Source organism: Anopheles darlingi, chromosome 3, assembly GCF_943734745.1.
Source record: "Anopheles darlingi chromosome 3, idAnoDarlMG_H_01, whole genome shotgun sequence".
Classification (NCBI taxonomy): domain Eukaryota; kingdom Metazoa; phylum Arthropoda; class Insecta; order Diptera; family Culicidae; genus Anopheles; species Anopheles darlingi.
Window position 1 is genome coordinate 18,778,967 of NC_064875.1, and position 14,514 is coordinate 18,793,480.

General features: G+C 47.9%; 2 protein-coding genes across 6 annotated transcripts in view; one reads left to right on the forward strand and one right to left on the reverse strand.

Moving 5' to 3' along the window:
• The window catches only part of LOC125953411 (uncharacterized), a 39,449-nt gene extending 37,295 nt beyond the window's left edge, over positions 1 to 2,154 (forward strand). For all 5 annotated transcript variants that reach the window (XM_049682993.1, XM_049682997.1, XM_049682994.1 and 2 more), the window contains exons 7-11: positions 9 to 189; positions 267 to 521; positions 855 to 1,165; positions 1,236 to 1,408; positions 1,474 to 2,154. In XM_049682993.1, the coding sequence (XP_049538950.1) occupies positions 9 to 189; positions 267 to 521; positions 855 to 1,165; positions 1,236 to 1,408; positions 1,474 to 1,527 (974 nt within the window). In that variant the 3' untranslated portion in view covers positions 1,528 to 2,154. The remainder of the gene's footprint in view (positions 1 to 8; positions 190 to 266; positions 522 to 854; positions 1,166 to 1,235; positions 1,409 to 1,473) is intronic.
• Positions 2,155 to 2,866: 712 nt separating this feature from the next.
• The window catches only part of LOC125953473 (D-beta-hydroxybutyrate dehydrogenase, mitochondrial), a 35,283-nt gene continuing 23,635 nt past the window's right edge, over positions 2,867 to 14,514 (reverse strand). The window contains exons 4-7 of the mRNA XM_049683084.1: positions 6,890 to 7,093; positions 3,742 to 3,895; positions 3,285 to 3,643; positions 2,867 to 3,210 (exon numbers count right to left, since the gene is read on the reverse strand). Coding sequence (XP_049539041.1) covers positions 3,052 to 3,210; positions 3,285 to 3,643; positions 3,742 to 3,895; positions 6,890 to 7,093 — 876 coding nt within the window. The 3' untranslated portion in view covers positions 2,867 to 3,051. The remainder of the gene's footprint in view (positions 3,211 to 3,284; positions 3,644 to 3,741; positions 3,896 to 6,889; positions 7,094 to 14,514) is intronic.

Here is a 14,514-nt window from a genome sequence, read left to right on the forward strand (position 1 = left end):
CCTGACAGCCATTCTGGAGCCCTGCGCGCACATTATCGCCAGCTCGGAAGCCTTGACGGCGACCTTCGATTGTGACAGTTACCCGGACTCGGACGATCGGAACATGTGCGAGGATCCGACGCGGCTTGGCAAGTGCTACGCGAACGAGTTCCGATGTGCCGACTCGAGCTGCATTCCTTTGCAGTGGAAGTAAGTGGAGAGCAAGAGGCGATCAATTCGATCGTAACGATTACACTCACCGGGTTCTTCCTCTTCCTGTATTGCAGATGCGACAACATCAAGGACTGTCAGGGTGGTGAGGATGAAAGCGATTGCAAGCAGTGCGAACGGGACGAGTATCGGTGTATGTCGAACGACAAGTGCATTCCGGACAAGTGGCGCTGCGATCAGTATGAGGATTGCCCGGATGCATCGGACGAGGTGGATTGTTACTACGATGAACCGACAACGTTCCCGACGGCTTACGGCAGCCAGCGAGAGTATCCTTTCGTGCAAGTACAGGTCCCCAACAGTCCGAATGGGTAAGATAGCTCGATAACCGTGCCCGACCGTGACCGTGACTGCAGCAGGACTCGAGAGGGGAGGACTAGAAGGACGGTACTGCAGTGCGACAGGTTACTTGGTTAATTGGCTAGAGCACTGTGGTCGTGTGTGCGTGTGTGTTGGTTGAGTGTGGGTGAGCGGCCATTGGTAATTGGTTAAGTCTGGAATTTCTGGTAAGGACATTGGAAACGGGACATGTACTGAGGCTGGACGACGAGGACGTGTAACGTGTATTGGGTATTGGGGTACCGGGTGCAGAATGACGCAAATCCGATTCCGATCTCATCCTTCTTCTGCTCATACCATTACAGCCGTCCATACATCACAATCACTAATGAGGATCGAGCCCAGCCCGAGGCCGATCATGATCAACCGACAGCGCCCCGGTCTCCGGATTATGGCACTTCGGAGGAAAACGATGAGACGGATAAGTATGAACCGACGGCGGCCGAGAATGCACCCCAAGCCAATCGCCATCAAGGGAATCATAGTAGCGAAGAGAACAGTTCTAGTAATGCTACCAGCACCACTAGCACCAGCACCACCATCACCACAACGGAGCGAGTTCCGGATCAAACGGAAGCCGAAACGGGTCGATCCATTTCGCTGCCCAAGTCACTCGGTAAGTATCTTAGCGAAATAAAGCTCAACGGCCACGCTAGCGTTTTGTTACTTGTGTTATGTACTTCCAGTGAACTTCCAGGATAGTAAGGAAATCATGATGACGTCGGATTCGGAGAATGATTTCAAGATAAGCAGCACCAGTCGGGACTTTCTGACGACCGCCCATGTGTCACCGTGTCCCGAGGGTGAACTGCGGTGCGTCAGTGGGATCTGTATATCCGTGAGCCAACTGTGTGATAAGGTAATGTTCTCTCTTTGTCTATTGAGACGAAACTGTCATGACGAAAATGGTCCTCATTTTTCCAGGTTCAGGATTGTGCCGATGGAGCTGATGAGGCCGGATGTACCTATAAAGAGTAAGCTCGGGGGTCGGCCACGATCGGTCTAGGACATCATGGAACTGGAACAAACACCGATCGCTTGGTTGTTGGCAGCGGCAGCCGCCGTCGAATACTCCTCCCGGGGGGCCGGGGTTTGTGTTAATGTCCCGTTACCCGACCTTTAAAACTTGTTGATTCGTTTTAGCTCGAGAATCTAACTGCATTCCCGGCGTGCAGGGAGAGATATGGTGGTGATCGATCGGCGGATCGGCGGACTCTCTCGTAGCCTTCCTCCCGGCGAAGGTTTTTTTTTCATTCATTCTTCATCAAGTTGTTGCCGTTTATATCGACCACGTGGGTCGCTCGGAATCGGCAACAGCAACCACGTTACCGTGTATGGCGGAGAGCTATTCAATCCCGCTCAGATCAGCTCGATATCAGTAGGTAGTACGCCCTGGCTAGAGGGAGGGCAGTAAAGAAAAAAACAAGATGTTCATCAGATCAGTTACACGACTTGCGCTTTGTACATAGAAAGCACTAAAATACATACCTACATGTACACATTCACTCATTTCATTCACACACATGACACACGAACATGACAATCCTTCTTACGATCTTTTGTAAATGTTTTATTATTTTAAACTAATAAAAATATGGAACTATAAAGCAAGCGCCCGTTGTTAGCGTGTAATGCTGCATGATGACAATAGAATTGAAGTCGTTGCTTCGACAAAAATCCAACATTTATGTGTCTACGATGCAGAAAGCAGTACAGCACAATCATCGCGGAAGGGTTAGCATTATCCATTTGGTACAATTTCAATGATACGACCGTACAATTTGTGCTACGAATGAAATTTAGTAAAAATGCCTCTTCCATTACAGCGTTTAGGTAAAAGAAAATATTTGAATCAAAGACCTCAATTTGTACAGTATTTTGGAAGGACAGAAGGACATTTTAGTACGCAGTTCATAGCAAAAATTTTGTTTTTCGCTAGCTTTCTTTTATTTTTTGTCTGAGCTGGCTTTCCAAACAATTTTTCACGTCTGCTATTGCCTCTGAACCTTTAAATATAGGCTTTTTTCTAAACTCTTTCGTTTTTTGCGGATTTTTTGTGCAAAAATCGACGGTTTCTGTCGGCCGTTATTTCATGCCGATTCAAATTTAAATTCAACAAGCAAACTATTATCAACAAAAGCATTTCAAGCAAGTACGTTTCAGCTGAAGCGTTCTCTACATGTGAACATTGCAACTAGGAACGAGAAAGGTTTGAAATAATTCACGCACGAAACATTTCATATTCAACTTTCGCGTGCAACGGTCAAACTTAGTCCCCCACCCCTCGCTCATTTTCCTGGAAAATCGCCCATTTTCCTCCGCAAAAATTAGCCAATAAACACCCCCTTTGGTACACGTTTTATTAAAGGCAGAATCACTCTTTGAGGGTACAGCATGTTTCACGCTATTCTATCCTCGATTCTAGAAATTTACTAAACCACCTCATCCACTTCCGGCGGATAGGCGCATCCTTTTACGCACTCCCCGCACTCCCTTCACCCCCTAGGCTTTGTAGAGCATTTCGTACAGCGGATTCGGCAGATGCTCGGCGACGATGGTTTTCAGCTTCTCGTAGCGCGTCAGCGGCGTATAGCGGAACATCGGGAACGTGCGCATTATCGAGTCAGTCATCGCACGGATCGTAGAATGGAAGTCACCCTCCTGAGTGGTGGTGAGAACGAGAGGATGGACATCAATTTGCTCATCATAGACTCACAGACCGTGCACGGACTTACCCCACGACAGAACGGTTCCAGCGAGCGGATCGCCTGCTCGAAGTAATCCTCCCCGTACGCCTCCTTCTGTTCCTCGCTCAGCAGTGCCCACATTTCCTTGGCCTGCTCACGCATCTCCTTATCATCCAGCCAGGCATTACCGGCCGCAAACTCGCTAGCACAGATGATCGACACACCGACGTTGCGTGGTTTCAGCTCTTGGCGCAGACACGACGCCAACCCCTCGATGGCAGCCTGAGTTGCACACTGCACACCACGCACCGGTGAAGGCAGATGGGCGAGGGCGGAAGACAGGAACACAACGCGACCGGCGGTACGACGAATCAACGGCAACAGGACCTGCGTCAATCTCGATGCACCTAGACAACGGAACAGGAAGATGAAAGCAATTGAAGCAGAATGACGATTTATCGTTGTAACAAGTGGCACACACGCACACACAGTGGTACACACTCACCGAGCACATTGATGTCGAAGGATTTTCGCATCACCGGAAACGGAACCCACTCGAGCTCGCCAAGGGCACACCATAGGTCACAGTGAATCAGCGCCCAAAGGCCGGGCTCACCGTCGGGCAGGTGCTCGGTAATGAAGAGTGATGCCTCCAACATCTGCAACGACAGAGAGACAGAGAGAGAGCGACAAATAAAGAGAGAGAACGTTCGTAAAATGGAATCCTGGAACCGGAGCACCGAGCGAACTCATAACGCTTTCCATATCAACCGTTGTTCAACGCCGATATGGAACCGCTTTCTGCGGTAGTGTTTGGAGTGTCCTTCTTGCCTGGTCCTGATCATCAGCGACCTGATGATTGGGTGTGGCAGGACATGCTGCCATATGCTGTTGTCCTAACCGATGATGAAATGAATATTCTCGGGAAATAAACGTTTTCCCCGCTTCCCAGAACAACCTTCTGGGTTGGTTGGTTCGAGTGGGTGTCGGTGTCACTTGTTGTTGTAGTTGGGTTGCCTAAAAATATGAATTCCACGAACTCACCACCAACCAAGACAAACGACTGCCGGTTACACTGGCCACATGATCTCTTTATGGTTTCCTCGATACAAACAATGGTTACCACCGTTAGTGCTGGGGTCTCTCTACTCCACTAAAGAAGCTCGTCTTCCTGGGGTCTGTTTGTGATACAGACAGTGCAATGAACCCAATAAAAACGGTTGCCGATGATACGCTTTGTATGCATCCAACCTTATGATCCAGACGTCGCTCCAAGTTTAGAATCCCGGCCATTCCGGGATACGTACGATTGTTGGGGGAATAAAACGGATGCAGACAGGGTAAACGAATATATCATACTGATACATAATTGGAGTGCGCCAGGAGCAGAACCATTCCTTCGATGTCCTTCGATAAACCATTTGATTCGTTCGTGGCCCACGCATTCGCGATCCCCTTAACCGTTAGCCGGCTCGTTAGCGGTGGGACCGAACGCGACCTTCATCACCTTCAAACCATCCGTGGGAACGACGGGGCCACAAGGCAAGGGAAAATGTGCAGAGGTCCCCTCCCCCGGGATGGAAGTTTAAAGGATGAAATTGAAAAATGACTCACCCCCAGTTTTACACGAAATGTATGTATATGCAGCACCAAGATCCAAAGAGCAGGAAAAGGCAATAATAAGAGAGAGAGAGAGAGAGAGAGAGAGAGAGAGAGAGAGAGAGAGATAGAGGGGATGCGATCTGGATGGCGACAGGCGCGAATTGAAGCTTCGGGCGGGATATTAGGGGGTTTCAAAGGAGGTTATGTTTCAAGGCGAGGTTGAGTAGAAGGGGTGGGTTGTAAAGAATGAGGCCATTTTAACTGGGTCACCACCACGGATGATCCTGCTGCTGCCCTTGCTGCTGCTGTTGGCATCTGTTGGATCCAAGGATTACATACTAAAAATCTCTACGAGATGAGCGAGCTGCTAGTGGGTATGAGCGTGTGTCTATTGTTTCTTTTTTTCTCGTATAGTTTCTTTTTTTGTAATTGCTTTTTCCCCATAGTTGAGATTGCAATCGGTTCCGATATTAGCCTCCCCTATTATTGGTATCTACTTTTGTGAGTAGCATTTTTAAATATGAGCTTCCGATGCCCTTACGAAGGTGTACGCTGTTCTTTGTGGCAGGCATCAGCCTATATTTTGTAGGCTTTTTTTCTCTTTTCCTCTTACTTTTACTGCTATGTAACGTTACTAATGCTAAGCTACCTAACCAAACCTAATGATTATTAGACTGTTATCTAATTCTATCAATTTAATCAAAGGCGTTCTTTTAACTCTTTGTTTCCTGAGCATGCACTGCAGTACTTTTAGTTTGTTTGTTGAAACAAACCTTAGTTTTGTGTTCTTTGCTGTCTAACGGGTTGTGGAGATTATAAGATTCTAAGCCAATATACGGCGGTAATTTCTATTTTTTAGAGTCCACGCTGGCCAAGAATTGGCCAATTTTTGGCCAAGAAATTGGTGATAGAAGAACTGCTAGTTCGTCTGTTTTGAAAATTAAGTGCAACTGTTCTATCATTTTTATCATTTGAAGTGTTGGTGGACGTAACAAAATTAAGTTGTTGATGTTTATTTCAATTCTTCGTCGTTTTATTATCGTAATTAGCCGGTTCTAAGCCGTAAAAAGTAGAGACAGTTCTATCGCTAAAAATGTCTCTAGTTCTACGGTACATTATTTACCAATATTTTACAGTCTGGACAGGGGGTAGGTTGTTGAGTCGTCCATATTCGGGAAGCATACGTTATGATGAGCCGGATAATTGAGGTGTAAAGTAGCAATTTGTTTTCCCTGTTTAAGTTTCGAATTCTGTCTGTTGTTTCTGAAGCATTTTTATTGCTCCAATACACTAACGAAACGAAAAACTCCTCTAGTGGACCAATTCCGGAGTGCCAATTCACTTCGCAGAGTGCGCCGCACCTCGAACCGCAAACAAAGGCCACCAACCATCATCAGGATCCGTTCGGTGGTGCAAGTGGACAATGTTTTAAAGTGGCCTGAAGTGGCTGCCAGCTTGTTTCACACCATGTAACGCTGCGCTGGGCGGCTGGGACTCATTATAAAGTCAATATGTGAATGTGGAACTTTAGTCTGCTCGAGGATGTCGAAGAGGATGTCGAACAGCAGCAGCAGCAGCACGCGGTGTGAGTGAAATTGGGAACCATTTCGCACCACTTTGCATGTGTAACAGAGTTTGCAGTAAGTGTAATGAGAATACATAATGCAAATCAGGCTCGCCGTCGCACCCATCGACATCATCAGGACATTCCGTTCGATATCTCGACGATGGTGGCGGCGGCGTCGACGGTGGCGCTATTTTTCATAATTCAAGCATTCGAGCATGCATTGTGAAGGTGGCCGCCACACACACACTTAGACACACACACACAGATTCCTAGTTCACAGGCTAAGTCAACTGGAATGTAGAATGCGCCCCCAGTGGAAGGTGGCGGATCCAGATTCCGATGCCAATATCCTTTCCAGCCAGCCAGATTTTGATTTTTCCTCACAATCGGATGTCTGCGGCGTGTGCGGCCTCTCCCTGGCCTCATTATCATATTCAGATTGTGAAACCCACCCCCACCCCTCACCCCTACCCTATGGACTTACCTCCACCTCGCTGGTAACGTTCAGCTGAAGCAATTTGAGACGCCCCGAGGAGACCGCCTTCAGTAGCGTCGCATCGTCGCTGTCCTGCAGCTGGCGGAAGGCCGCAAACACGGTGAAACCAAGGTCATCGAGCCGTTTGGCGAGGGCACGGGCAAGCGGCGACTCGCAGCCAGTAATGAGCACCGCTTTTCCCAGTGGCGAAATCTGCAACAAAGAGAGTGTGACAGAGAGATAGAGAGACAGAAAAAGGGAGTTAGTCGAGGCACAGCGCATCGCAAGTGCTGCATAGGGGAATGTTCCCGGAATGCTCTACTGTTATTGTCCCTTCCGCGTGATTAACGGTGTTTCCGGTAGTCCAACAACTGCAGGTCCATGCTATTTGAAGTGCAGACTGTCGGTCCGTCAAGCATCAAGACGGTATTCGTTGTTTGTCTCGCGATTTAACGGACGCGATAGAAATGGACGGACGGATGGACGGACGGCGCAGTCCTTGAGCTGTAAGGTGCCCTCTAAGGGCCGCTTTCAAGATCAAGGGATCCCCATGATTAAAGAGAAACCGGCTTCCGATGGTGCAGGTCTCTTCGGTCTTAGATTAATCTGATGACCCGATGTTCAAACACGCCCCCTCCCCATACACAACACCACCTCCTGGACGGTGCGCTTCAGGCTTCACAGGCAAAGGTCAACTGCCCTGTAGCATCTACTACGGGAGGTGGGGAGTTATCAACGGTTTCCAGTTTCTCTCCGTCCAGAGGCGGCGATACTGGATGTGTGCGTCTGTATGTGTGTGCGTGTGTGTGCGGCGTTCATAAGAAATCGAGCAAAGATCGAAAAGATTCGAGTGACCTGGAGTGCGGGACGATGAAAAGCGTCTGCAGTAGCGTCGCCCCTCGTCGGAAAAGTGAAAGCGTAATTAAAGTAAAGGGACCTCATCCTCAGGAGGTTGCTGCTTGTCCACTGGCCTTGCCCTTTTCTTTCGCTCTCCAGAGATGACCAGTGTAGGCGACGAAGAAGCGTGTGTGTGACTGTGTGTGAGACTTGGTATCAATTTTCATCATTATCACGCGTTTAGTACCACGCAGCGAATGATATGATCGGGGGCGGACCTAGGGACCTGGGACCGGACCGACCCGAACCGAACCGAAAGGTCGTCACAGCATATGTCCGACGAAAAAATCGCCATTTTGTCGGCCATTTTTGTTCGTCCGTAACTCCAGAAGCTCCTGAAGCAAGGGGCTAATTAGTGCCAAAGTGTCCTCGCATGATGCGCCACACACGCGCGCACACACACACACACACGCACACACACACACACGAAATATCCAATTTGTCCCAAGACCAAATTCAATCAATTAAAAGGACAACCCCGTCCGGAATTCTCCTTAACGGCCTTTGGGCTGATACAATAAATAATGCCGGGGAATACGTCGGGGAGTAGGAAGAAGCCGATTTGATGGCCCAAAATCTTCAACCTTTCGGTGCTTCTCCGGCGGCTCGTAAAACACAGAAACGCAGAGAACATAAAGGCGTAACTTTCTTCGGTTAATTATCGGAACGATGCAATGCGCGTGGAATGCCAAGTGAGTGCCGAATTCTCGACAGATTCCACACGGCTGGCGGCTGCAGTGCGTTAACGGTTCGGAACGCGGAACTGTATCCTGGAATACCGAAATCGTCGTGCGTCGTGCGTTTCTTATCGATCCTTAGCTTCTGATGGGCACGAAGATTCGTGTTAATGTTGATTCCTTTGTCGACACAATTGTGTTGTCGCTTTGCGCTGTGATAAACGTTCGCTCTACAATTTTCTGTATCTGTATGTGCCTAAAACCTCACGTATGTGTGTTCTGACGAGCAGACGACGTGAGTACAATCCCCGTACATAACATTATGGCGAGTAGCATTTCCGAAAGTCGAAAGGTCATCCTGCCCGTGCTCTGTAATCCTGAAGCGAGTCGAACGCTCCGCCTCCGGGAAAACTTTACATTCCAGAGCGATCCACCGCGCGGCTCCTTTCTCCTCCCAGGACCGACCAGAACCAGGAGGCTCCAGTGGAAAACCGGTGAAAACGCAATTGACACAGCGCCCGAGGGATAATTTATTGTGATTATCATGGGCACAATGTTCCGTAACCTTGATAATGGCGACGGCGACGGCATACCACCAGCACCAGCAGCAGCAGCAGCACCAGCAGTGGCATAAGAAGCATAATTCACTCAACCGAAACCACCACCGTATAGCTGGGAACCCAGATCCCCTCCCTTCAGCAGGTCCCTTTCCACCCCGTTGGCCCCCCGTTGGAAGGGGTTTGAACCGTTGCCAAGAATACCGGGCAAAGGGCTTTCTCCGAGTCCGAGAATCGAACGGAGCCAGAGCCAAAAACTAGTGCCACGCGCGCGGGAATAAGTCGCAAAGAAAAGTGAGCGCCATTGAGATGCAGGAGGCAGGAGGAGTAGAAGAGAGGGTGGTAGCGGGGGAGCTTTTTTTTGTTGGCGAAATTAATGGTCAAAGTCGGAGCCGAAATGATGAAATCGAGAGTGTAATTTCAAGCGGTCCATTCTCGTCTGTGCCGCGATGCTCTCTCTCTCTCTCTCTCTCTCTCTCTCTCTCTCTCTCTCTCTCTCTCTCTATCTCTCTCTCTCTCTCTGGGCCATTTTGCGTTCTGCTAAAGAACGCACCATTCCAGCCGCAACTAGACTCCCACACCAACACACACACACACACGCGCACTGCGAAATGGCACTAGATGTGGTGTGTAGGCGGGAAAACGCCATTTTCTCCCACGCCACGCCACGCCACGCACGCCAACTAGAAGCAATTCAAAAATTATTGGAAAAATAGCAAAAAGGGAGAGAAGGGCAGCGCTGAATGGGAGCGGATTCTGCGGAGAGGAGAAGAAGAAAAACACACACATTTCCAATCGGCGAGAGACATTTGGGCACCCGGGATCATCATCATCGAAGAAGAAGAAGAAGAAGAAGAAGAAGAAGAAGAAGAAGAAAAAGAAGAGGAAAGCGGTGAAGAAAAAAGAAAGAAGCATCATTGGAAAATTCATGAATATTTGACGCCCACTACGTGCGAGCTTGTGACCATGTTGGCGTGTGTGTGTGTGTTTGTGTGTGTGCAGCACAGAGGTACAGGTCTCTTCATCATCATCATCATCATCATCATCGTCGTCGTCTCGGTGGCCAAGAGTGTCCGCATAGTCTGCAGCCGCAGCAGCAGCAGCAGCAGCGGTCCATTCTTGTCCTTCCTGCGTCTTCTTGGTGCCAGCGCCACCATTCGGTCCATTTCATTCATGTTTGGGATGCTTAAAACTCTTTTCCCTTCTTGTTTGTGTGCGTGTGTCTGGGTGTATCAATCAGGAGGGCGAGAATAAGGCGAGAGGACAGAGTGCGTAACAGATGCCGTCATTCCGTCGCCGACCACACTCGTGTCTTGGATCCCAAATTCTGCCTTCCGTAGTTCCGATGTTCCGATGACGGATGAGTCCCACAACCATGCTGTGTTTGTGTGTAGGCCAAAGACTAGTATCTCTTCTAGTTCAGTTTGGGTTGTGTCTTTACATCCAACCAACTACTACTATTACTGGAGCACACTATTACTAGAGCGATGGTCTTCCATTTTCCGGAGCCCACACACGAACGCTGGTCATGGGGTCTGGTTCCGTTGGCATCTGGTTCCCAGACCCTTCCGAGAGCGTCCACCACCAAACAGCACACCAGTCCCCGCACCGGCGTCGTCGGCGCCACTAGGTGTCCTTTCCGCAGTTGGTCTCCCTTCCTCCTTTTTTTGTAGACCTTTTTCTTCTTGCGGACGTAAAGAAGTGGAATACTTCGGACGGTGGCGACCGAAGAAGCAGCGCGAATGAATGAATGAATTCGCGCCACTACGGGTTCAAAAGGAGGGAGGTAAAACAAGGACACGAGGGGTTGCTGGTGCTGCTGCTGGTGCGCCTGCGTATCGATATGAATGACAATGAGTACAGGAGTTTCAGGAGCAAGGAAGGAAAGCGGGAAGGAAGACAGAAAGGACAGAAAGTGACTCATCAGCCACGGGAGCCGGATAGTCTGGTGGATAAAGGGAAATGAAAAAATAAAACGGAGCAAAAATGAAGGGACAAGGAATACACGGAAGCCTTCAGACAGGATCCGTCAACGGGATGGGACTTAGATGGGCGATACAAAGTGGTTTGGCCGGAATTTGGTGACGCGTCGGATGCCGGCTGGTGTGATCGGTGATGTGTCATCAATCTGTCGTGGCCTCTCCATGTATTCTCTCAACAGTAAGACCATGGTGCAAAAATGCGTTCATGCCTCCCAATTGGCATGTCTTAGCAGCAGCAGCAGAAATAACGATTTGTTTATTTGATTCAACGATTTGAAGGTTAAACAGGGTGCTTCAGAATAGGTGTCACCATTTAAATGAATATGCTTGTAGGATCAACAGAGTAATTTGCACAGAAAAACGAAGCTTGCTATCAGTTTGCAATTCGTCCTGCGATGCCTATATATTGTAACCAACAGACTAATATCGTTTATTTTTATGTATCTGCAAACATGAAAGCTGTGTCTGAGGTTGAGTTGAATGATGCGTTAACCAAACTGTGATACTACACGACACTGTAACAGAATTATTCAGTTCGGAAATGTTTCTTTCGCGTAAAGAAAATGTTCAAAAACCTATGGACCAGCAGTAAGTATGTTATGTTGTACAAAGGAGGCTGCTTGAAAGATGTTCAGAGTGAATGTGATAAAACACAAAAAGCAATCTCAGTATATGGTAGCTAACCAAATAGTAAAAACAAATCAAAGCACTTATGAACCCAAAATAACAAGTATATTGTTTGACGTCACTGTGAATGCGAGCTTTAAGTTAAAGATAAGCAAAAATCATCTGGTCTGGCACGGCGAGTGGGACAATTTCATTTCAAATGAAAATCTCTCATTATTTTTGGGTAAAATTACTGAGTGCATACAGTATTGCTGATATTGCTACTGACGCCGCCAGTTGTAGCAAGCTTTCAATACCAATCCTATTCATCCTGTTGAGAAGCAAATCATCAACCTTATAGATGGAAAGCCACATAAACATCCCATTATTTACTTACACAAACATCAAAGATTTTTATGCATTTAAAAAAAAATGTTTGTCTCCACTTATGCTTCCGAGTATTTGGGTTTTCAGTCCTATTGGTTCGTGGAAGGTTCTGCTCTGATATTGATACGCTGTTCCAGAAGCTTTCTGGTCAACATTTTCCAGTAACACTCTGCCGAGTCGTGGTGCGTGCCTTCAGCAAATGTCAAATAACGTTTTGCAGGAATTGATCAAAGTCCGAGATAGATTTGAGATTGCATTCTACTCTAGTGACACCCTGTACGACGCCCATTCGGCATGTTATCATTCTCGACTGACCTGAGATAATCTTGACTGGTGCCCGCCGCCCGGTGGCTTATTTGGCAAACAGGTAATGGCGCCGGCCCTTGCTTCTAATGACTTTATTTATGAGGACAGAGAGAGCGAGAGCGAGAGCGAGCTTCAGGCTTTCAGACCTTCAGACCTCGTCATTTGCAATGAGAATGGCAAAACCCCGGGCGGGGTAGCATGCATATCAAACAGGTCAGGACAGGCCAGCGCGGCAATTCTGGTGCCTCCGGATCATACTTTTTCCTTTTTTTCCCTCCGAAACCGTAACGCCGTACGCCTGATTCATACTAATTTCTTTTGCGCCCGACCACTTGGGACCGTGACACGTGGGGTCTTCTCTCTCTCTCTTTCTCTTTCTGTGGGGCGACCGAAAGTTATGCCATCCATTCATTCGCAAAACTCGCCCACGCCCACGTGCGCGCTCGTCCACGGTGTAGATCACGGCGCAAGGGTATTCATGTTCACAAAAGGGCCCTCTTCTAGTGGTGTATGTGGCAAGGGCTGGCGACTAGCGGCTGCCGACTAGAAATGGTACTTTTCCGTTCTTCCGTTTTCCCGTCCCGGCTTCTCCAAAATTCGACATCGACGACAGTTGACACATCGAGCGGAACGGTCTAGGGCCCTGCTGAACCGGTCTGTCGTTCGATCGGTCTGCCGATGCAGACGGTCATTAGCGGTGCTCGACGTCCAATAGAGCGTGTGTGTGTGTGTTTGTGTGTTTGTAAGCGTCACGCATAAACATTCCAAGTGGAATTCACCGAAAGGTCCAGTTCCCGGTGACGTCCGAAACCGTCTCGAGATCGGTTCGCATCATCGTTCGAAAAGGGGAATCTCGTGGGCTGTGGAGACTGTTTGGGGATCGCGAGTCAAGAATCACGAAAAAGCGCAGCGCAGTAACACTTGTCCCGGAGAAGCGGAACTTGAGTCTTAGCGAAAAGCCCCGGAACGAGTGGCCGGCCATCATTAACATCAGCCGGTTTTTTGCGTCCTGTCCGCGCAGTCCACGACCACGATCAGGGCTTCGCGCGACGCACAACGCGGGTGTCAAGAGCACTCGATATGAAATTTCGTCAAGAGATAAATCACTCCAGCAGACCAATGGTTCTCCCCTCCCTTCCCGTTCGATCGGACGTCTCAAGTAGGAAGCCCAGCAAGTTGGCACCCGCGGATAAGCGGATGTCGTGCGGTGTGGTTGGAAATGTAGGTTTGCTTCTTCTTCCTTTCCTTTTTTTATTTCATCGGCAACTCCCGGTCCACCTGCGCACCGTATGGAGAAACGCACGTTCACCTCAACAAATTGCTGTGGCCAGCTGTGTGGAAGGGAAGCAGCAGTTTAGATACAAACAAAAAAGGTAAACAAAAAGGGCTATCCGTTTATGCGAATTCACCTTATGATTGGCGGTCAATTAATCGGTGAATAGAGCAGCCGGGACCGGGTTAGGGGTATGTATGAAAACAACAATCGAATCCACGGACAGTCCGCACGACTCCGAGGACTCCCAGCCAGAATGACGAAGGTTGATTTTTAAATGGTCGCGCCGTATGTGGCGTGCGTCGTTTTTGGTTTTCAGTTCCTAGCAACTTCAACACCATCATCTGTACCACTTGCTTGTGGCAATGATTTCGGTGGTTGTAGTTTAAATATGGTGGGCTTATCAGAGCATCTCAACGTCGAAGAAAAGGTAATTTATGTATTATGCTTTTAGGTAAATTGGATAAGAACACTAAGAGAAAAGGTGTATTGTTAATTGATAAAATTGTATTGTTATTTGATAAAAAAAATCAAATTACAACTGTTGGTGTAAAAAGCTAGGGAATGAAAGGATTAATAAGTTTTGTTTTTCATTTTGAAAACTTTTGTAAACACAACTACCAGTATGATTTGCTATGAAAAATGCAAATGTGATACATGTAATCACAACTTAACGATACGAAAGAAAGGATCTTAAAGGTACATGTTTAATGTTGCCACATAATTGCTGCATTACTTGTCGGACCCAAGTTACCATTATTTCGCACTGTTATTTTAGATTTTTTTGTTCAAAAACAGAAAAACTAAAATGGAAATCAGTAAAGTATTCATAAACGGTTGATTGGGAACGCCATTTTCTCCAGAATAGCCTAGACAAGTTCTAGAACAACGCTCCACTGACGGTCATGGTCAATGTTTCTTATATAACAAGAAAAACATGGTGCTACAG